At 43.0% G+C, this 23,689-nt stretch overlaps 1 protein-coding gene across 1 annotated transcript in view; it reads left to right on the forward strand.

The window, feature by feature from the left end:
- ntrk3b (neurotrophic tyrosine kinase, receptor, type 3b) overlaps positions 1–23,689 on the forward strand; it is a 618,832-nt gene that overhangs the window by 506,732 nt on the left and 88,411 nt on the right. The window contains exon 12 of the mRNA XM_034184491.1: positions 17,030–17,160. Within this exon, the coding sequence (XP_034040382.1) occupies positions 17,030–17,160 (131 nt within the window). The remainder of the gene's footprint in view (positions 1–17,029; positions 17,161–23,689) is intronic.

Below are 23,689 nucleotides of genomic sequence, written 5' to 3' on the forward strand. Positions count from 1 at the left end.
AAGAACAGTTATCACGCTCTGAGACATTACTGCATCTTAAGGATCAGTCATCATTCTCAGAAACATTACTGCATCTGAACGATCAGTCGTCACACTCTGAGACCTTACTGTGTCTGAAAGATCAGTTATCACACTCTGATGTCACTGCATCTGAACAATCAGTTGTCACGGTCTGAAACGTTACTGCATCTGAAGGATCAGTCATCACGGCCTGAAACTGTACTGTGTCTGCATCTGAATGATCAGTCATCACGCTCTGACAAATTGCTGCTTCTGAATGATCAGTCAGCACGTTCTGAAACGTTACTGCATCTGAACGATTTGTCGTCACCCTCTCAGACATTACTGCATCTGAAGGATCAGTCATCATGCTCTGAGACGTTATTGCATCTGAACGGTCAGTCATCACGCTCTAAGATGTTACTGCGCCTGAATGATCAGTCATCTCACGCTAAGGCGTTACTGCATCTGAAGAACAGTTATCACGCTCTGAGACATTACTGCATCTTAAGGATCAGTCATTACGCTCTGAGATGTTACTGCATCTGAACGATCAGTCGTCACACTCTGAGACCTTACTGTGTCTGAAAGATCAGTTATCACACTCTGATGTCACTGCATCTGAACAATCAGTTGTCACGGTCTGAAACGTTACTGCGTCTGAATGATCAGTCGTCACGCTCTGAGATGTTACTGCATCTGAAGGATCAGTCTTCACGGTCTGAAACGTTACTGCGTCTGAATGATCAGTCATCATGCTCTATGCATTGCTGCATCCGAATGATCAGTCATCACCCTCTGAGACATTACTGCATCTGAATGATCTGCCCTCTGAAACATTAGTGCATCTGAACAATCAGTCATCATGATTTAAGACATTACTGTATCTGAGATGTTACTGCATCTGAAGGATCAGTCTTCACGGTCTGAAACGTTACTGCGTCTGAATGATCAGTCATCATGCTCTATACATTATTGCGTCTGAACAATCAGTCGTCACACTCTGAGACCTTACTGTGTCTGAATGATCAGTTATCACACTCTGATGTCAGTGCATCTGAACAATCATTCATCACGCTTTAAGATGTTACTGCACCTCAATGATCAGTTGTCACACTCTGACACATTATTGCATCTGAATGATCTGTCGTCACTCTCTGAAACATTACTGTGTCTGAAGGTTCAGTCGTCATGCCCTGAAATGTTACTGCGTCTGAACAGTCAGTTGTCACCCTCTGAGACATTACTGCATCTGAATGATCAGTTATCACGCTCTGAGACATTACTGTATCTGAACAATCAGTCGTTATACTCCGAGACATTACTGTGTCTAAACGGGCAGTCGTCACGCTTTGAGATGTTACTGTGTCTGAATGATCGCCCATCACGCTCTGAGATGTTAGAGACAGAATGATCAGCTGTCACACTCTGAGATGTTACTGCATCTGAATGATCCATCATCACCGTCTGAGATGTTAGAATCTGAATGATCAGCTGTCATGTTGTGACACGACTCTGTATTTCAGGGTCTTGTTCACAAGTGTGGGTAAGATGGAGTGTGAGGTCAACAAATAGATTAGTGCTGAATCTGAATTCCTGCAGATTCTGTACCTGACTGCCAGAGTGAAGAAAGAGCTGAGCCAGAGAGTGAGACCTTCGATTTACCTATCCCCACCAATGGTCATGAACTTTGGGTAATAACTAAAAGAGCAAGTTAGCAGTTACAAGCAAAATGAGATTCCTCCATTGGATATATAGACTTCCATTCTGAGACAGTGTGAGAAACTCATATATCCAGGAGGGACTTGTAGTGGAGCCTCTGCTTCTTCGCATCAACAGGTACCAGTTAAGGTGGTTCGGGCATCTGGTGAGGATGTCCACGGGTCATATCCCTTAGGACATCTTTTTGGCATCTCCACTTAGAAAGAGGCCCCCCCAGGCTGGCCTGGGAAGAGTGAGAGAACATGACAAGTATGGGGTGAGCTGCTTGGTGCCACTGCAACCTGGACCTGGTTAAGTGGCAAAAATTATCTTAGTGATGATTTTAACAATAATTATGATAATGATGATGTTTCCCGCATTGGACAGAGATATGTGTGAAGAACACACAATATGTGTTCTATGTAGAAAACTGTATGTGGAAAATATTTGAGTGTAAGGATGCCAATGGTGCTCCAGATTCAGGAGGTATGAGATGGAGACCTTTCAGATGGAGGGTAAAATTTGCATGTTGTATTAAAAGTGTAAGATCTACGGGCACCCTGAGGTCCTGGACGTATGTCTGTGCTTTGGGTTGCCTGTCTTTTTTGGCTGCTGATGAGTTTGGAGGAATGCCTGAGAATCAGCTCTGACAGGAGGCACATCAGCACTTCATCATAATGAAGTGTGGTCTATTTTTGAGTCTTTTGTGACACATTTCATAAGATATGTACAGAAACACCAATTAAAGTACACAGATGGAGGATGAATAATGCTCCAACAATTTTTCTTGTCAGCCAACAACACACTCCATCAGACATTTATTTTCATTGTTTTTCTTGGATGGTCTTTTTTTGGAGGCAAATTGCTTTTACTCCCAAGATTCAAGATTACAGTATTTTATTGTCATTGTACAATATAGTCAATGAAATTCAGTTTATTACCTAAAAATGGAGCTCAGTGTACACTCAGTTTAAAAAAGAAACTAATCATCCACAGCATGACACATACAGTAAATATAACACACACACAGTTCCAAACACTCACATAACTGCCAAAACATGCTATAAAATATAAATGTATGAAGTGTAAATAATTGTAAAATATTTTGTATTTTGTACAATACAGTGTAAAACAGATTTTTGCAATTGGAATATTGTTGCTGTGTTGTCTATCAACTGTGTGATTTCAGTGTGATGATGACTTCAGGAAACAAGTGTTCATTACTCTTGGGGTGTTTGCTTTGATGGACCTGTATGTTTTGGTGCTTTTATAGTGTCTTTTATGACTCTCTGTAATACATTCATTCCTGCTTTACAAAACAATTTTGCATAATTATACCACAGCCATGCTGCTCTGTACACACCTGATCCCATCAGATGTCTGTGGTGAAACAGAACAGGTCCTGGTTTGTACTTGGCTGGGAGGCCACATGGGAAACTCTTGGCAGGTTTCTCTAGTTACAGCTGGAATTGCATCACAAAAGGCATTCGGTGTAAAATGTGTCAAATCTCAATTAAGATCAATACATGGTGAATAGTTCACATTATGAAGAAGAAGCGGACAATATGGTGAGAGGCAAAGGAGGAAAGAGTTCAGTGTGGAAGTGAATGTCAGTATGTGAATGTTATCAGTATGACTTGGAAAGGATGCGAGTAGGCTGATATGATGGTGAGGGAGAAAGGTTGACATACTTTGTGTTCATACTTTGTGAGGTTTGGAGATGGGTTCAAACTGTTGTATCATGGTGTGCACGGGAGGAGAAATGGTGTTGGTGTCATTCTAAAAGAAGAGTATATAAACAGTGTGTTGGAGGTGAAGCGAGTGTCTGACAGGTGGTGAGTGTGAAGTTGGAAATTGGAGGGTGCTGATGAATGCCATCAGTGTATAGGCCCCACAGGTAGGTTGTGAGATGAAAGGAGAAAGAAGATTTCTGGAATGCCTTAAACTCCTATCCCCATGGATGAGAATGAGCAAAAAAAACCTCTGAAAATCAGCAGGGGCCTGGGGCAACAGGGTCCAGGGGCAGCAGGATCCAGCACCCATGGTGGGGACCCATGTTTTGAGCATTTTAGAGGCATTTCGGGGCCACTAGAGAGACCTTATTTCAGGAATTTCCATTTTAGATTTTTTGTATGTTGGGGTATGTGGAAGCCTTACTGTAATAAAAGACTGTCTATGTAGACTTGCTTTCAGTGATACCTGCCTAGTGCTATAGCATATGTCCTTACTATAAATGCCATAGCATTGGACAAATATTACTGAACTTGCCAAAACTATTCTTTAAGTGTCTTTCCTTAGCTTGCAATGAGCTCTGAAATATACTGAAACTTCATGCAAATATATTAGGTTTAGATTTCTCCACATGGGTCACAGTTTCAGAAAAAGCGTGTTACGTTTCAAAATATAGCCATAAAATACATACATACACACACACACACATATATATATATATATAGAGAGAGAGAGAGAGAGAGAGAGAGAGAGAGAGAGAGAGAGAGAGAGAGAGAGAGAGAGAGAGAGAGAGAGAGGGAAAATAAGTATTTGAACACTTTGCGATTTTGCAAGTTCTCCCACTTAGAAATCATGGAGGGGTCTAAAATTTTCATCTCAGGTGCATGTCCACTGTGAGAGACATAATCTAAAAAAAAAAAAAAAAAAAAAAAAAATTCCAGAAATCACAATGTATGATTCTTTTAATGATTTATTTGTATGTCACTGCTGCAAATAAGCATTTGATCCCCTACCAACTAGCAAGAATTCTGGCTCACACAGACCTGTTAATTTTTCTTTAAGAAGCCCTCTTATTCTGCACTCTTTACCTGTATTAATTGCACCTGTTTGAACTTGTTACCTGTATAAAAGACACCTGTTCACACACTCAATCACACCCCAACCTGTCCACCATAGCCAAGACCAAAGAACTGTCTGAGGACACCAGGGACAAAACTGTAGACCTGCACAAGGCTGGGATGGACTACAGGACAGCAGGCAAGCAGCTTGGTAAAAGATAACAACTGTTATGATTATTTATTAGAAAATGGAAGAAACACAAGATGACTGTCAATCTCCCTCGGTCTGGGATTCCATGCAAGATCTCACTTTATGGGGTAAGGATGATTCTGAGAAAGCTCAGAACTACACAGGATGACCTGGTCAATGGCCTGAAGAGAGCTGGGACCACAGTCACAAAGATTACATTAGTAACACATGTCCCCCTGCTCAAGCCAGCACATGTCCAGGCCCGTTTGAAGTTCACCAGTGACCATCTGGATGATCCAGAGGAGGCATGGGAAAAGGTCTTGTTGTCAGATGAGACCAGAATAGAGCTTTTTGGAATCAACACCAAAGGTTCCAAAGGCTACTGTACCAAATATTAACATTGATTTTCACAGGTGTTGAAATACTTATTTGCAGCAGTAACATACAAATAAATTATTAAAAAAAAAATAATACATTGTGATTTCCAGATTTTTTTTTAGATTATGAAATAAACAGAACATGGAAACAAATTATACAAACACTGGAATTTGCAGCACTGAATTGCACTTCAGTATGTACACAGTAACTGCATCACACTTAAAAATTTCAGTGATTGTGAACGCATTTTAATTGCATGATTAGAATTATTGGTCACGCACCTGCGCACACTGGATGTTGAGTCACTGACCGGTATGAGTGCTGTGGGCTTTGGGGCTCACTGTGCCTCTTCCACGCTCTGGACCCAGGAAGATTAGTCCATTTAATATTAATTTGATGACATGTTTTTTTCATTTTGCAGTGTTCTTCCAAAGTTTTGTTGTTGAAATCCAAACATAGCGTACAGAGGGCTTTAATGGGGAGCTCAACCTTGCGGACAAATTCATCAAGTCTTGCCTTTGTCCAGGGCCACCTCCTGCTCCAAACATGTCCACTTAAACCTTTTTTTACACCACTATCGATGTCTTTAATGTGGTCTTCATCCTCTCTGTCTTTACTTTTGTTGATGTTAAAGACACAGCTCAACAGACCAAACTTGCAGAAACTCAAAATGTCCACATCCAGGTACTTTCAGTGACTTGAGATATTGCAGAGATTCTGATTGACTGAAAGTTCGCTGTTGTAGAAAAAGTAACCAATGACATTTTTGTGTTTTAGCTTGCAGTTTCAGCAGTGCTATTATGGCTCCCATGCATATGAGGAACGATTTAACTCACACGGATGACCCTCGCTACACAACTCCCTCAAAATTTTTCTCAACGGATTTACACTTTTCTCAGACATGGACCAGAAACTCAGAAAAACTCTGAAATCCACAGATGCGTGGAAAATTCTCATCCCTGTATCCCCACAGCATGCGAATGGCAATTGCGAGGGAAATTGCTTGATTTCTCTAGGTGTCGCTCTTCCGTTGCTTGACTTGCATGATGTTGCACGCCATCGCATGGCATCGAACTTGTTGTGCCTGGATTTTGAGCAGTTAAAAGTTGGCGAGGCGACAAGGGTCCTCTCCACACAGTCCCACACAGTTCCAGGGTCATCACGGGTATCAGGAAGCCCTCTGAATGTAGTCCTCACAACTCATAATGTGCAAGAATCATGAGAGGCTACTTGGTGAGTGATTCGAGACACGAATGAGAATCTGACATTCCTCATGGGAGACATGCAGGAGCTGTCCTGGAAGCACCCCAAAATAGCAGGAGAGGGAATCCTGTGCCTCAACTGCCAACCCACATACACACACATGGTCAAATGGCAGGACACACAAGCTGAGATTAACTTTTATGTAGAGGACCGCAGCAGGAGCCTGTGCATAGAGGTATGCTTCAGCACAGTGGTGGATGCAACCACTGTGAATAGCACAGTGGTGAATACAACCAAGGAAGACATGTGTCCACACGAGAAAGTCACACATGATCTGTGCATCCAGGAGCTCTTCCCCACTGGACATTACTTATTTCTTCCTGCACCTGGCAGTTGCACATGATCCATGCATGATGGTGACACCTAGGACATTACATATTTCATCCTGTGGTTTGCAATTGCACGTGATTTTAGTTGTGTGTACTGAAACAGATTTGAGAGATTCATGGTACTAATACTGCATAAAGAGTGACTTGAAATTAAATATTCTAATATTTTAATATGTGTTTTCTACTTTTTGGAGCAGGAGGCTGTAATTATCAAGATTAAAATAAAAAATGGCTGAAACATTTTAGTTCCTACGTATTGAAACTAGAATATGTCAAATTTTCACTCTCTGAAATACCTAACAAAAAATATTTAACTTTTTCCACGATACTGTAATTTCTTGTGATGCACCTGTAGTTACAGTAACACAATCCAACCACTAGGGCAGAGGGTAACCACAGTCTGGCATCCGGGGACAAACTCCAGCTGTAGAGACACTTCCTTGGTCAGGTGTAGAGAAAGGAGCAGAGCATGTTTTTGCTCCAGGGATCAAGCTGGAAAGGGTGTGCAGCAGGTTAGGGTGATAAAATATGCAGCTGGGAAATTGTTGAAATGTGAGGAGAGTGTTGAGAAGGTGGAGGGAATATTTTGAGGAGCTGATAAATGAAGAAAATGAGAGAAGGCCTTTTTTAATGCAACAAGTGAATAAATCCACCACCACCTGCTGATGTTGTATACAGGAGGAGGATGGTCTTTTTTTAAGTAGTATATTAATAATAACCAATTCTAACTATAACTATATTCCTGATGCCAGTACCCTGGCATCTATACCAGATTTATACCAGACTTTTAGAAAAGCAGTCTCAACATAGCTTTGCCTTAGAAGTGCTAAAATCTAGAGATATTACTATGTGGATCTCAGTGAACAATTTAAGGGCCCCTTCACACATAACACAAATGAGGTCAAATAGCACACAGAGGATTTGAATGGCACAGGTGAATAATTGGAGCCACCCTGGAACGCCTCATACAGCAGTTGCCACATCCATTCAGGCACAACACATGCACTCTAAATTTGCATGCCGCTCATGCCGGAAACCCATTCATACAGTGGGTAAGATGAGATCGCACTGCCATCTGAACGTGCTTGCAACATTCGCACGGCCTGTTGAACGCAAGTCGGACATATAGTTTTATGAAATCATCAGCCATGACAAGCCCTGGCCGAATGACGTGATCAAGGCAGCCTTCACCCCAGCGTCTGAATGACACCAAAATCCGGGTGAGTGGCCATTCAACCCACTCTCAACCAGAGTTGGCCAGAGTCCAGGTGCCACTCATGAACATCCAACACCACTTGCAGGGCACTTAGAAAAGGCGGGGCCATTCGCACAGCTAGCACAACAGTAGAGAGCAGGCGACCACTTTCGAGCTGGCTGTGCGAATGGCCCCACATTTTATAAGTGCCCCACCAGTGTGTTACCGAGCAACACAAATAGTGTGTGAGTGTGCTGCCCCCCCCGCAACACAAATGGCATGCAATGGTGCGGTGTGTGTCCCCCAACACAAATGGAGTGCGAATATGTCATTCTCTCCCACACCACGAGGCTATAGTCAAGGTGCAGCTGAGGTTGAAAATGGTGCCTGCAGTGCAGTGTGATTGTTGTCAGCAAAGCAAGCACAGCTGGATGACTGTTCATGATGAACCAGCTGAGAGCTGTGGAACACCATAGCATATCGCAAACCCACACCACCACAACAGAGATGGAAAATTTACAGTAAACTCAGCCCTGGCTGTGTTTCACAGCGCCTACGCGCTAGCACACCTGCACACCATCTGACTGGACAGGCACATCACATGACAGGTGATCAAAACATCCACCCCGACCATCCGTCATGTCACAACCTGACTAACAACCTCACAGAAAATCAGCATGGCCAGCTCAATTGTCCCACAGCCTGGAGCCATGAGCCTATCTATGTGATTGCGTTGCTGCAGTGGGAAGGTGGGCGTGTTGCATGTTGATCCTGTGATGTCCGTATTAATTGACATGGTCACATGTGCACACATGCATGACAGTTATGCGTTTGTCAGGGGACCGTGGTTGACATGTAATCACATCATGGGTTGGATGTCATTCGAAATCAAGCAGAGAGGTGGCTGATCACTGCCCACGGCCAGTGCTGCGTTCCTGCAACTTGTGCTGCTTCACATCACAGCCGCAGCATCAGCACAACACAAAGCTGGGGAACACATATTGTCACATGTGCTCCAATCACCCATGTGGAAGGCACAGTGATGCACGTGTGTCTACAAATGATGATGACATGGGCAAAAATAAAAACAAACTAGTTCACCCCAACCACATCTTAGCGCACACAGCGATGGGCATGCAGTCAAAGCTGCACCTGACGGCTGCATCATTGCTATGTACAGCTGGTGATCACATATCGTGCCATGCGGAATATCACCTCACAAGACACCACCGTGGTGTGCATGCATCGGCAGGCTCTCTTCACATGGTAATAAATAAAACCACGTCACTTTTGCAACGCGTTTACCAGTGCCTCAGTGCACGCTGTACAGAGGGACACGCGGAGCCGGCTGATGTGTTCATAATATGAGCGCATCAGGTCATTCATGTAAAAATAAAAGGAAGAAACAGTCATCTATGTCAGGAATTACAGGAATTAAATATAAAAATTGCAGAGGGGGGGTTCTGTGTTTTTTTTTGTTTGTTTTTTACAGAGAGAACAAAATCATTAGCAGTGACATGAATATATTACATGTAAACAGTACATTCATTTTTCTGTTCTCTGCTCTCTCATTATTTTGTCCAGTCACATTTTCATTGATTTATGTACATTTGCACATCTAATTGCTCCGCTGCTGTGTGACTGTGATGTGGTATCACATCCCTAATGTGCTCACACTGTGTTCATGTGTACGAACAAGTGTGCACAAAACCGTCACCAAGAGATCATTCACGTCTGTCTGACCGTGTGTTCCTCCCGACAGCAGCTGGAATTGTTCACGGTTCCCCAATTCTTTTTTTTTTTTTTTGCACTTTTTTGGCTAGTTTCTGCTTCTTTTGCCCAACTTCGTGTTATGTGTGAAGGGGACCTAACAAACTATAGCCTTGGTCCCACCGAATAATGAAGGATGAAGAAGGAGCCACGCATGGGCATGTCAGCGATTATTCGAAGAATGACCCACGTTTTCATCTTAACACATATCCGCTATGAAGGTGCCACTATGTGCCTCTCTGTACCCCGCATGTGCCACGTAGCAGCCTCTAGTGAGCCACGACCGACCGGTCATTAGAGCCTCGAATGGCTCGCATCAGCCACACTAAGCCACATAATGCTGTGATAGCGCTATGATAACGCCATGTTGGCGCACGTTTAGACATGGGTTTGGTCCAAACCTCCAGCCCTCCCACACCTGGTCCCTTTAAAATATGGGTTTTCAATTCACAGATTCACAGCAGCATTTAAAGATGTCACATTTTTGTAAATGCAGTACCTGGAGAGCCACCTCTGTGCTCCTCGCTGGCTCCGCGGCTCACTGGCTTTATTTCTTCTGCAGCTTAAACACGCACACCATAATTGCACTATAAACTTTGTGTTTGTCCATTTATTTCTGCAAAAGTGCTCTTTTGCGTGCGCGCCGCTGTTCCATTCCTGGATAGCCGCCTCTGTGTGTCAGTCTTACTGGCTTAAAATCCATCCGTAGCTTGCTGGCTTTATTTTTTCCCTGACTTTAAACACAGTCATTTTTACACTGTGATCACTTTTAACTTTGTGTTCTTTCGTATATTTCAACAAAATTGCTCTTTTGCGCACACGCCGCTGTTCCATTCCTGGACAGCCGCCTGTGTTCAGTCTCACTGGCTTAAAATCCATTCATGGCTTGCTGGCTTTATCTTTTCCCTGACTTTAAACACAGTCATTTTTACACTGTGATCACTTTTCATTTTGTGTTTGTCCGTTTATTTCTGCAAAAGCGCTCTTTTGCGCACGCACCGCTGTTCCATTCCTGGACAGCCGCCTCTGTGTTTCAGTCTCACTGGCTTAAAATCCATCCATGGGTTGCTGGCTTTATCTTTTCCCTGACTTTAAACACAGTCATTTTTACACTGTGATCACTTTTAATTTTGTGTTCTTTAATTTTTTTCTGCAAAAGTGTTCTTTTGCGCGCACACCGCTGTACCATTCCTGGACAGTCGTCTCTGTATTTCAGTCTCACTGGCTTAAAATCCATCCATGGCTTGCTGGCTTTATTTTTTCCCTGACTTTAAACACAGTCATTTTTACACTGTGATCATTTTTAACTTTGTGTTCGTCCATTTATTTCTGTGATAGCACTCTTTTGTGAGCTGGCGTTCTGCCTAAATGCTTGTTTGAAGTGTGATGATGAGTCACTGCCTCAGTGCGTCAGTGCGCACACACAGCGGAGCTCATGAATCCATTAACAAGATATTAAATCAACATACGAGGGCTGTCCGTAAAGTATAGGTCTTTTTTATTTTTTTCAAAAACTATATGGATTTCATTCATATGTTTTTACGTCAGACATGCTTGAACCCTCGTGCGCATGCGTGAGTTTTTCCACGCCTGTCGGTGACGTCATTCGCCTGTGAGCACTCCTTGTGGGAGGAGTCGTCCAGCCCCTCGTCGGAATTCCTTTGTCTGAGAAGTTGCTGAGAGACTGGTGCTTTGTTTGATCAAAATTTTTTCTAAACCTGTGAGACACATCGAAGTGGACATGGTTCGAAAAATTAAGCTGGTTTTCAGTGAAAATTTTAACAGCTGATGAGAGATTTTGAGGTGATTCTGTCACTTTAAGGACTTTTCACGGTGCGAGACGTCGTGCAGCGCTCTCAGGCGGCGTCATCAGCCTGTTTCAAGCTTAAAACCTCCACATTTCAGGCTCTGTTGATCCAGGACGTCGTGAGAGAACAGAGAAGTTTCAGAAGAAGTCTGTTTCAGCATTTTATCTGGATATTCCACTGTTAAAGGAGATTTTTTTAATGAAAGATGTGCGGGCGGATTGCAGCGTCGGCTCGCAGCCGCCGCGACGCTCCGTCACAGGAAAAACACCTCTGCTGGAAGCCTTAAGGACAAGTTGGAACATCTCCAGCTGATAAACAATTTCTCATATACTCACTCCACTGAAAGCCATCAAAAGCCAACTGGATTTTAACAAATGGTTATCAACGCGGAGGTGTTTTTCCTGTGCCGCCGCGCCGCGTCGGCTGCATCCCAACGCGCGGACCCCTCCGCACGTCTTTCATTAAAAAAATCTCCTTTAACAGTGGAATATCCGGATAAAATGCTGAAACCGACTTCTTCTGAAACGTCTCTGTTCTCTCACGACGTCCTGGATCAATAGAGCCTGAAATGTGGAGGTTTTAAGCTTGAAACAGGCTGATTACGCTGCCTGAGAGCGCTGCACGATGTCTCGCACCGTGAAAAGTCCTTAAAGCGACAGAATCACCTCAAAATCTCTCATCAGCTGTTAAAATTTTCACTGAAAACCAGCTTAATTTTTCGAACCATGTCCACTTCGATGTGTCTCACAGGTTTAGAAAAAATTTTGATCAAACAAAGTGCCAGTCTCTCAGCAACTTCTCAGACAAAGGAATTCCGACGAGGGGCTGGACGACTCCTCCCACAAGGAGTGCTCACAGGCGAATGACGTCACCGACAGGCGTGGAAAAACTCACGCATGCGCACGAGGGTTCAAGCATGTCTGACGTAAAAACATATGAATGAAATCCATATAGTTTTTGAAAAAAATAAAAAGGACCTATACTTATGGACAGCCCTCGTACTTTTACATACAACAGACATCAACATACAACAGACATACTTTTACAGCTAGGAACTGTTTTATCAAGCTATAAAAACATTTAAAATAGTTACCTTAAGCTGTTCCACACGGAGCAGGAAAGATAGGAAAAAAAGCGTCCAGATGAAACAGTCCTCTGTGATTCCAGAAGTGATTAGAGGTGTTTTCAGCATCCAAGGTTTGGCAGAAAATGATAATCCGCTACGAAATAATTATTTTATATAGAGTCCAGCGCACAGAGCAGGTGGAATTGTGTGCGCAAGAGGAGAGCCGCTCCAAAAATAGCACCTCAGGTCCTGCGAAGCTGCCAGGCGCACGGATAATGGGCTTTTAGCAGACTTGTAAGCACCACACAAATGCCTCTAAGCTGTTGCAGTAACTTGTACACAAACTGCACCACGCTGTTGTTGCTAAATTTTGAACTTCTTGAAATTAGCGCCACGCTCAGAGAGGAGCCTCGTTAACTGAAGAAAATGCCTCTAAGAGCCACTCAGAGCCACAAAACTCCCATGACAGTTGAAGAAACTCTCTTGTAGCAAAGAAAACATGCTGCGTGGCTCCTTCTTCATCCTTCATTATTCGGTGGGACCCAGGCTTATTTCATCAAGCTGTTTTCACTTTCTCAGAATGTGTTGGTGGTCTCTAGTTAGTGGTCTTGTTGTGGATGACTGCAGCAGTCTTTTATCACTGCAGTGAAATAATGGAAGAGTCCCAGAGGCTCAGGGGATTTCTGCTGGTGATCGTCCAGTCGGGTTGTACAGTTCTTCACCTGTTGGTGGTAGTACAGGTGGGACTTTTATAGTTGGGTCATCTGGAGCACTTCCGTGAACGTTTGTTTCTCTGTTTGTTTGTTTGTTTTTAATTTTGTCTTCTTTGAAGGTTAATTAATGAAATTGTAGGGCAAGTCCCTCACAAAAGTGTGGGCGGAAGCTGTAGGGGGACCAAAAAACAAAACAAAATGGCCACGCTGGCCATCTTGAAATTTGTTTTTCAATGGTTTGCAGCTTAATATATTGTTACTGGGGGTTTTGTGGTTGAGGAATTCATACTTTATGTCAGTTTTACAATTTGACCTAGTTTTGACCTTCAAATCCATGGTGGCCACCGATTTACAGCTCACAATTGGTCAGCTTTCAAGGTTTTGCCATTTGTTCATAATAAGTTCAATTGAAAGCTCTAAACATGCTGAGTTCATACTAAAACTATGCCAAAAAGTATCATTGATATTAACAGGTTACAGGTTGAAGTTCTTAAAGTTGAATAACTATGTAACATTGGCTCCCCGTGTTCACAGAAGTACTGCAGATGACACATCAATTACTATATAATAATAATAACAATAATAATCTTTATTTAACCAGGTAGAAACCCAATGAGATCAAAACCTCTTTTACTGAAATGTGTGAAAAAAGTAAGTCCCTTCATCTGCTCCCTTGGTTCTTCACTCGGGGTCACCACAGCATGTTGATTTGGCACAGGTATTATCCCGGATGCCATTCCTGGTGCAACTCCAGATTACATGTAGAAATGTGGCAGGGTGGGGTTTGAATGGGGAACCTTCCGCACTGAAACCCAGTGCACTAACTTGGACACCACCGCTGCTCACTGAAATGTGTAATATGTGAAGTCCAGTCTCACATTTTTTTTTACTCTACTCCTACCCTCGACCCTAACCTTAACCATAACCTAATCTTGCTCTTTCCCCCCACCCTAACCATAACCACCCCCAACCCCCACTTCACTTTAAATTTCGTGCAGCCATCACAGAATGAATTAGAATGAATTTGTGCTGTCGTGACGAAAATGACGCGCTTTTGATCACAATATCACGAACCAATAGATTAATGTATATTTCGTGCTGCTGAATCACGACTTGCCGTGATACTGGGTTGGATATGTGTGCATATTTTTCTTTGTGAGATAACACCTTTTCACCCTGATTAATAAAAATTATACTAGCAGTGCCCCAAAGTTTAAATTGTTCACCAGTCCCATGCTTCATTCGTATAGTAAAATCAAATTAGGTACAGAATTACAATTTTGGGAAAATTGAAAATGAGACAGTGGTGTGCCCTCTGGTTACATAGTATGAGGTCCCACAGTTGACAGTGCATGTCAGAGCACAAACCAAACATGAAGTCAAAGGGATTGTCTGTGGGCCTTCGAGACAGGATTGTCTTGAGACACAAACCTGTGGAAGGGAACATTTCTGCTGTTTTAAAGGTCCCAGTAAGCACTGTGGTCTCCCTCATCTGTAAATGGAAGTGGCTCATATCCACCAGGATTGTAGCTGGCTGCCTATCTAAACTGAGTGCTTGGGGGAGAAGGGACTTAGTCAGTGAGGTGACCATGCAAAAACCTGTGGATCTCTCTGTCAGAGCTCCAGCATTCCTCTGAGGAGAGAGAACCTTCCAGAAGGACAACCATTTCTGCAGCAAGCCACCAGTACAGTAGAGTGGCCAGACGGAAGCCACTCCTTAGTAAAAGACACATGGCAGCCTGCCTGGAATTTGCCAAAAGGCACCTGAAGGGATCTCAGTCCATGAGAAGCTAAATTCTCTGGTGTGATGAGACAAAGATTGAACTCTTTGGTGTGAATGTCAGGTGTCATGTTTGGAGGAAACCAGGCACCATCCCTACAAGTGAAGCATGGTGGTGGCAGCATCATGCTGTGGGGGTGTTTTTCAGTGGCAGGAATTGGGAGACTAGTCAGGATTGAGTGAAAGATGAAGAGTGTACAGAGACATCCTGGATGAAAACCTGCTCCAGAGCGCTCTTGACCACAGACTAGGGTGATGGTTCATCTTTCAGCAGGACAATGACTCTAAGCACACAACCAAGTTATCAAAGGAGAGGCTTCAGGACAATTGTGAATGTCCATGAGTGGCCCAGCCAGAGTCCAGACCTGAATCCAATTGAACATCTCTATACAGACCTGAAAATGGCTGTACACCAACGCTCCCCATTCAACCTGAGCCCACAGACAGGTGCACCAAGCTTGTTGTGTCATATTCAAGAAGACTTGAGGCTGTAATTGCTGCCAAAAGTGCATCAACAAAGTATTGATTAAAGGGCGTGAATACTTATTTACACGTAATTCCTTAGTTTTTTTTTTTTTTTCCAATAAATTTGCCAAAAACAAACAAACAAACAAAAAAAACGTTTACCATGTTGTGATTACGGGGTGTTGTGAGTAGAATTTTGAGGAGGAAGGAAGAATTTACTCCATTTTTGAATAAGGCCATAACATAACAAAATGTGGAAAAAGTAAACCACTGAGAGAATACTTTCTGGATGCAGTGTAAACACATATTTTGGATTTTTGCCCCTATGACTTTTGCTGACACTGTTGTGAGGAACACCCCTCCAATTTCATAAATTAACTTTCTAAATAGACGAAAGAACTGAGAAGCAAAGCTTTGCTCTCCATGGTCACGTAAGTGCTCCAGATGACCCAACAATTTATGGACTATCATAAAATCTGCAGTCAGGCTCTTATAGTGCAACTGATAACTGAAACAATCATGCAAATGGTGATAAAAGCATCAAATTCAGCAGAAATACTCTTTAGACACTCCTCTTTTGAAAACACCGATTGGTCACTTAACTTTTCAGTCGGTGGTCAGGTTGGGGTCAATTGAAGAATTACACAGAGGTCAAAATCAAAAGATGCTCCAAACATATTGAAAAATATTCCACATTATTTGCCTGATCATAAAGATTCCAAAAAGATATAGTTTGGACTATCTGTGACTAAATTCTATGGAGTTATTGGATAAAAACAGCAAGAATGGTGACAAAGGTCAGTGTCATTTTGTACAGGGGTCAAAAGTTAAAGTTGCTCCAGTTTTGGTAAAAAGTGATGCAAATTATTGGTTGACCTAATAGGATTAATAAATGGAATAGTTTTGACAGTGTTGAATGCTTGGTCTCCAAAGAAAAGGTCAAACAAGGTCTACGTCTATTGGATTCTATGACATGTGACATATGTTACCCCGTAACGTGATAAGTAAGCATGATACATGGTCCAAACTATTCCTTTTTAAAATTGTGTTAACTTAACTAGTAATTTGCATCACTTTTTACCAAAACTGGAGCAACTTTAACTTTTGACCCCTGTACAAAATGACACTGACCTTTGTCACCATTCTTGCTGTTTTTATCCCATAACTCCATAGAATTCAGTTACAGACCATCCATACCTTTTTGGAATCTTTATGATCAGGCAAATAATGTGGCATAGGTTTCAATATGATTGGAGCATCTTTTAATTTTAACTCCTGTGTAATTCTTCAATTGACCCCTAACTGAACGCCAACTGAAAATTCAAGTGGCCAATCGTTTTTTTTTTTTTCAAAAGAGGATTGTCTGAGGACTATTTCTGCAGAATTTGATGCTTATATCACCATTACAGGATTCCACTCTAAATATTATCTTCTCTGCTGCACTATTAGTTTTGGCCTGAGACCATCAGTGGGTTAATGTGAATGACACTTTGAGAGATGCTGTGTGTCAAAGTTTTCTTTGTAATGTTTGAACTAATTGCATTGCTTTTGTTTGTTTCTGTTTTGTTTGTGTGTGGTTCAGTTGTCCAGCACATAAAACGCAGAGATATCATCCTGAAGAGGGAGCTGGGGGAAGGAGCCTTTGGTAAAGTCTTCCTGGCTGAATGCTACAACTTGAGTCCCACAAAGGACAAGATGCTGGTGGCTGTTAAGGTCCGTCTGCACCGTCATTCACACAGCGTGTGGTTCATAAAAGCAGCACAGTCACATGGAGCTGCTTTGTGCTGTGTGCAGGTTTCTAATGTATCATTGTCTGTCAGGGGCGAAGCAAACTCAACAAGCACCAGGCCAAGTCCCAAAGCACTCTGACACAGTTCAAGTTTAAGCTGACAGCTTGTTTTTTTTAATGTTGCCAGATTCATAATAAAATTCAGTATGTTGAACAGGATTTAGATCTGCTGGTCAATCAACATGATGACCTTTGATCACACTTAAAGATCAACAAAGGGAAAAATCACAGCAGCACTTTCCATTCATTTTTTGATTTTCTGGATGATGTTTTAGAGGTGTGTCCAAACAATTTGACTGGATAAAAAAAGATTTATGCCCATTTATGACCACAGATTTAAGGAGTTGAAAAGCAGCAACCTGCTGAGGGTATATGACTTGATTTCCTTGAACAGAAGTTTTAGTTATTTACATATATATATATATATATATATATATATACACTTATATAACATATATATATATATACGAGGTCTGTTAGAAAACTATCTGACCTTTTTATTTTTTTTTAAAAACTATATGGATTTGAATCATGTGCGCTTGCATCAGCCAAGCTTGAACCTTTGTGCGCATGCGTGAGTTTTTTCACGCCTGTCGGTTGCGTCCTTCGCCTGTGGGCAGGCTTTGAGTGAGCACTGGTCCACCCCTCTCATCGGATTTTCATTGTCAGGGAAATGGCTGAGCGATTGGAGCAGCGCTGAATCAAATTTTTCCAGAAACTGTGAGAGACAGTCAAGTGGAAACCATTCAGAAGATTCAGATGGCTTTCAGTGAAGCTACTCTGGGCGTCACACAGATTAAGAATCATTACAACCGGATTAAAGACGGCCCACAGTGGCGCAGGGCGCGCTGCGCTCCGAGCGGCCATCGACAGGCTGAAATGACCAGATCATTTCCAAAGTGAAGGCTGTGTTGATCCGGGACATCGTCTGACTACCAGAGAAATTGCAGAAGAGTTGGACATCAGCGCTTTTGCGGCACATTCCACTGTTACAGGAGATTTTGTAATGAAAGACGTGCAGAGGAATTCGCGCGTCGGGACGGAGCCGCAATGGCGCGCAACAAAAAGCGCGTCCGTGTTGTGACATGCCCAGCTGTTACACAATTTCTCGGATACTCACTCAACTGAAAAGCCACCAAAAGCCGTCTGAATCTTCCGAATGGTTTCCAACACGGACATGCTTTTTGTTGCGCGCCATGAGCGACTCTGTGATGCCTTCATCACGGAGGCACTTTTGCTGCGCCATCAGCTTCGTGCCAATGAATTTTGCTTCTGTCACAGTGGAATGTGCCGAAAAAGTGCTGATGTCCACCTCTTCCACAATTTCTCGTATAGTCACACGATGGTCCCACATCACCACAGCATTCACTTTAGAAGCATGTTGATGGCCGACCGGAGCGCGGCTCACTCTCCACCATTGTGCGGCCGTTTTTAAACCGGTTGTACCGCTCTTTAGTCTGTGTGATGCCCATAGGATCGTCACTGAAAGCCGTCTGAATAATCCGAATGGTTTCCACTTGGCTGTCACCCAGTTTCTGGCAAAATTTGATGCAGTCGCGCTGCTCCAGTCCTTCCGCCATTTTCCTTGCAAAGAAAAAAATGACGAGAGACTCCACCCATCCTCACACAAAGGTTGCTTACAAGCAAATGACGCAATCGACAGGCGTGAAAAAATTCACGCATGCGCACGAAGGTTTAAGGTTGGCTCATGCAAGCACACATGATTCAAATCCATCAGGTTTTTGAAAAAAATAAAAAGGTTGGATACTTTTCTAACAGACCTCGTATATGTATACGAGGTCTGTTAGAAAAGTATCCGACCTTATTATTTTTTTCAAAAACCATATGGATTTGAATCACGTGTGATTACATCAGACATGCTTGAACCCTCGTGGGCATGCGAGAGTTTTTTCACGACTGTCGGTTACGTCATTCGCCTGTGGGCAGTCTTTGAGTGAGGAGTGGCCCACCCTCTCGTCGATTTTTCATTGTTTAGGAATGGCTCAGAGATTGCTGCTTTGTTTGATAAAAATGTTTTCAAAAACTGTAAGGCACAACTGAGTGGACACCATTCGATAAATTCAGCTGGTTTTCGGTAAAAAGTTTAACGGCTGATGAGAGATTTTGGTCTGGTAGTGTCACTTTAAGGACGGCCCACGGCGCCTGACAGCGATCTGCGCTTCGAGGCGGCAGCGTCTCGCCGTTTCAAGTTGAAAACTTTCACATTTCAGGCTCTGTTGACCCAGTAAGTCGTCAGAGAACAGAGAACTTTCAGAAGAAGTCGGTATGAGGAGTTTATTCGGACATTCCATTGTTAACGGACATTTTGTAATGAAAGAACGTGCGGGCAGAGTCGCATGTCGGGCCGGACCCGACCGCGGGGGGTCGCGACAGGAAAAACACCTCCGTTGGAAACCTTAACGGACAAGTTGGAACATGCCCAAGCTGTTAAACAATTTCTCAGTTGCTCACTTGTTGAAAGCCATCAAAAGCCGCCTGAATTTTACAAATGGTTTTCAACATGGAGGTGTTTTTCCTGTCGCAGCGCAGACAGATTCGCCGAGTCGTCACTGAAACGACTTGGCGAATTTGCGCGCATGTCTTTCATTACAAAATGTCCTTAAACAGTGGAATGTCCGCATAAACTCCTCATGCCGGCCTCTTCTGAATCTTCTCTGTTCTCTCACGACGTCCTGGGTGAATTAAGCCTTAAATTAGGAGGTTTTCAGCTCGAGGCTGACGACGGCGCCTGGGAGCGCTGCACGACGTCCCGCTCTGTGGGAAGTCCTTAAAGCGACAGAAACACCCCATAATCTCTCATCAGCCGTTAAACTTTTTACCGAAAACCAGCTGAATTTCTCGAATAGTGTCCACTCGGATATCCGTCACAGGTCCAGAAAAAATTTTGATAAAGCAACGCGCAGCCTCTTCAGCAGCGTCTCAGACAAAGGAATTCAGCCAAGAGGGCGGGACCACTTCTCACTCAAAGCCTGCCCACAGGCGAATGACATCACCGACACGCATGAAAAAACTTACGCATGCGCACGAGGGTTCAAGCATGTCTGGTGTAATCGCACGTCATTCAAATCCATATAGTTTTTTTTTTAATAAAACTATCGGTTAGTTTTATAATAGACCTCGTATATGAGGTGTGTGTGAAAAGTAATGGGACTGGATGTGCTATATGAGCTATGGAATTTTCAAATTATCTTATTATCTAACGCAGGGGTGTGCAATCATGTGCCATGAAGGGCCAAGACACTGCAAGTTTTCTTGCTACCAATCACCTCAGGAGGGTGATTTCATTGATGATCAGGTGTTTATGTTCATGGGAAAAGCTCATCAGCAAACCCACCTGATGTAATTAGTTGCTAGGAAAGCCTGTATTGTCTTGGCCCTCATTGCCCACCCTTGAGCTAACGTGGTACCTTGGGAATGTATAACTGTAATCTCGGCTTTCTCCAACCTTTGCTTTTTTTTAACATACTTTTGTTTACATCTCCTCTTTTTGATTTTTTTTTCAATGATGAGCACTGAGGAACGAACGATTAACTCTGAGCAACGAACCAACCTCAAATTTTTAGTCCACTTGGGGAAAACTCTGTCACAAGCACTTGAAATGCTTCGGCAAGTGTATGGAGATAATGCAATGTCAGAAACACATGTTTCTGATTGCACAAGAGTTTCAAAAAGGGGTGCAAGGAGGTGAAAAATGATTCCAGGAATGGGAGGCCTTCATTGAGAACGACTGAGGTCAACGTCGAGCGGGTAAAGTGCAGGGTGATCATCGGTTGACCGTTCGAATAATTGCAAGTCAGGTGAACATGAAAAGGGATAGTGTTTGCAGTATTATCACCAAAGATTTGGGCATGCAGAAAGTATGTGCTGAAATAGTGACAAAGCTGCTGAATGATGATCAGAAGGAGCGCCACATGCAGGTCTGTCAGAACATCATGGAGCATCTTCAAACTGAACCAGACCTGCTTAAAGACTCATCCCTGGCAATGAAACATTGATTTTTGAGTACAACCCGGAAACCAAGCAACAGATCTGTCAGTGGAAGACTCCAATGTCACCAAGGCCAAAGATAGCAACACAGTCAAAGTCAAAAGTGTAAGTCATGTTGATCACATTCTTCAAGGTCAGAGGCATCATCCACAGTGAGTTTTTGCCACAAGATGATCAATCAGCAAACCTACAGAGAGATCTTGTGGCGTTTGCTTTGCTCAGTGCACAAAAAGAGATGAGAGTTGTGGCAGTACAATTCGTAGCTGCTTCACTCTGATTATCCAACACTTCCTGGCTGAGAAGAACTTTGCTGTGCTGGAATAACCGCCCTATTAACCTGACTTTGGCTGTGTGACTTTTTTCTTTTCCCCAAGCTCAACCCGTTTTGAAGACATAGAGGCTATCAAGAGGGCCCTAATGAAAATTCCAGAAGAATCCTTCCAGCACTGCATAGAAGCGTACCAGAGAAGGATGAAAAAGTGCATTAGAGTTGAGGGGGATTTCTTTGAAGGTGAAACTGAAATAAACTGTTCGTGACACCAGTCCTGTTACTTTTCAGATACACCTTGTACCCAAGGATCCTCCAAAGTCTTCTGGTATCAAAGACATCCAGTCACTACCTTAGGTTACTGATTCATGTCCAAGTCTGACAACCTTTCAGGAAGGCAGGAAGTGCCCTAAACATTTGGACTTGTTCAGGGGCTTCTCTTGTTCAGGGCTTCTCTTGTTCTTCTCTTGACTCTATAAGATCTTTCCAGGTGTACCTCGAGCTCAGAGGCTGAGTACCCAGACACATGAATGTCACCACTGAGGTTTGTGGGAGTTTTGAATGAAAAATACGATGAAGCAGATCGTGTGGTAGAATGGGTCATCCATAAACTGAATGACTGGTGGTTCAGTCCGTGACAACTGCTTTGTCCTTGAGGAATCCACCAACCTTTAAATTGCTCTCAGGCTGAAGCCAGTAAATTAGTACAGGGTTCAAAAAAGGCATGTGATTATAAAATCCTCAGCCAAAACCATAAAATCACATCAAGACCACATACAGGCGTGAAGAAGATGAAGCGAATAAAGACAAAACAACAGGACAGAATACTCCAAAGAATGCTATAGATCAATGTAAAATGATCAGAGAAATGTCCAGAAAGTTACCTTTAAAACATTTGTACACATTTTTCACAACTTGATGTCGATCATCAGGTGTCATGAAGTTTGAAGTATTTGATTAATTTTTTCTATAATTTGAATGATGTTATATTTATGTAGTTTATTGATCACGCTAACAATCCCCACATGGAGTATGAGAGTACTGATTATTATAAGTACAACAGATGTATCCAATTACAGTTGCAACTTTTACATAGTCTATACATATTGTTGGGTTTACGTAAACAGATTACAAAATATTAATGACTAAACACACCAATTTACATCGGAAAACTGTGTAATCAGATTGAAGGCACATTGTCATGGATTAATTATATTTTGATTATTAAAATACAGTAATTTTAAAATTACTATATTTTAAAATTTACTCAGCCACATGGGGTGTGCTGTCAGGGTTAGGATTAGGTTTGGGGTTAGGGCAGGATTACAGCGACCGCCACCGGTGCCATTGCCCAACAGGGTGCCGGCGAAAATTGGGCTACTGCTTGGTGAAGAAGATGAAGGGGAGGAGAACATGCCCACAGATGGTGGGAGAAGAGGAAAATTAGAAGGGTGGAAGTGAGAGTCTGGACTTTCAATGTTGGTGGTATGACTGGTAAAGGGAGAGAGATGGCTGACATGATGGAGAGGAGAAAGGTAGACATATTGTGTGTGCAAGAGACTAAGTGTAAAGCCTAGTTTACACATAGACGGTTTTCTCGGCAGGCAGTACGTAGACCGAAGTTCGCGGTAGTTCCGGCTGTTTTCGCGGTGGAAAGGGGCGGAGCAATTCGCTGGCGTTTTGGCCGCCGTACTATCCACAAATACACGGATAAAACGGCGCTAAATCCGCCGAATAAAGCGGCGTTTTGACACCGTAGCATCTGGCACACGTCAGGCAACGGGGGTTAATACCCAGTTCTATCCTTTACAATCGCAGGTTAAGACACGCGTGAGAACGGCGGTGTTCTGCTGCCACCGATAATGCCCTGTGTACCGCTGGTTAATACCCAGGCAAATCCTGCGTTACTCCAGGAACTTCTGCATATAGGCATCACCCCAAGTATAATAGGCTGAAGCAGCAGGAAATATGCCTCTGTCACTGCAGGGGGAGGGACATCATCCTCAGCCTTTTCTTCTACTTTCTTTTTCCACCTCCTCAACGTGTTGCTCCGTCTCCACCTCCCCTCTGCTTCTGAACCAGACCTCTTGGTAAGTCCTTGCTGCTGCCAATTTTCTTTTAGGAGGCATACTGGAGCTTCTTTGCAAAAATATCTGGAGCTGGCCACGAGTGAGAGG

Source organism: Thalassophryne amazonica, chromosome 2 (genome assembly GCF_902500255.1).
Source record: "Thalassophryne amazonica chromosome 2, fThaAma1.1, whole genome shotgun sequence".
Lineage (NCBI taxonomy): Eukaryota > Metazoa > Chordata > Actinopteri > Batrachoidiformes > Batrachoididae > Thalassophryne > Thalassophryne amazonica.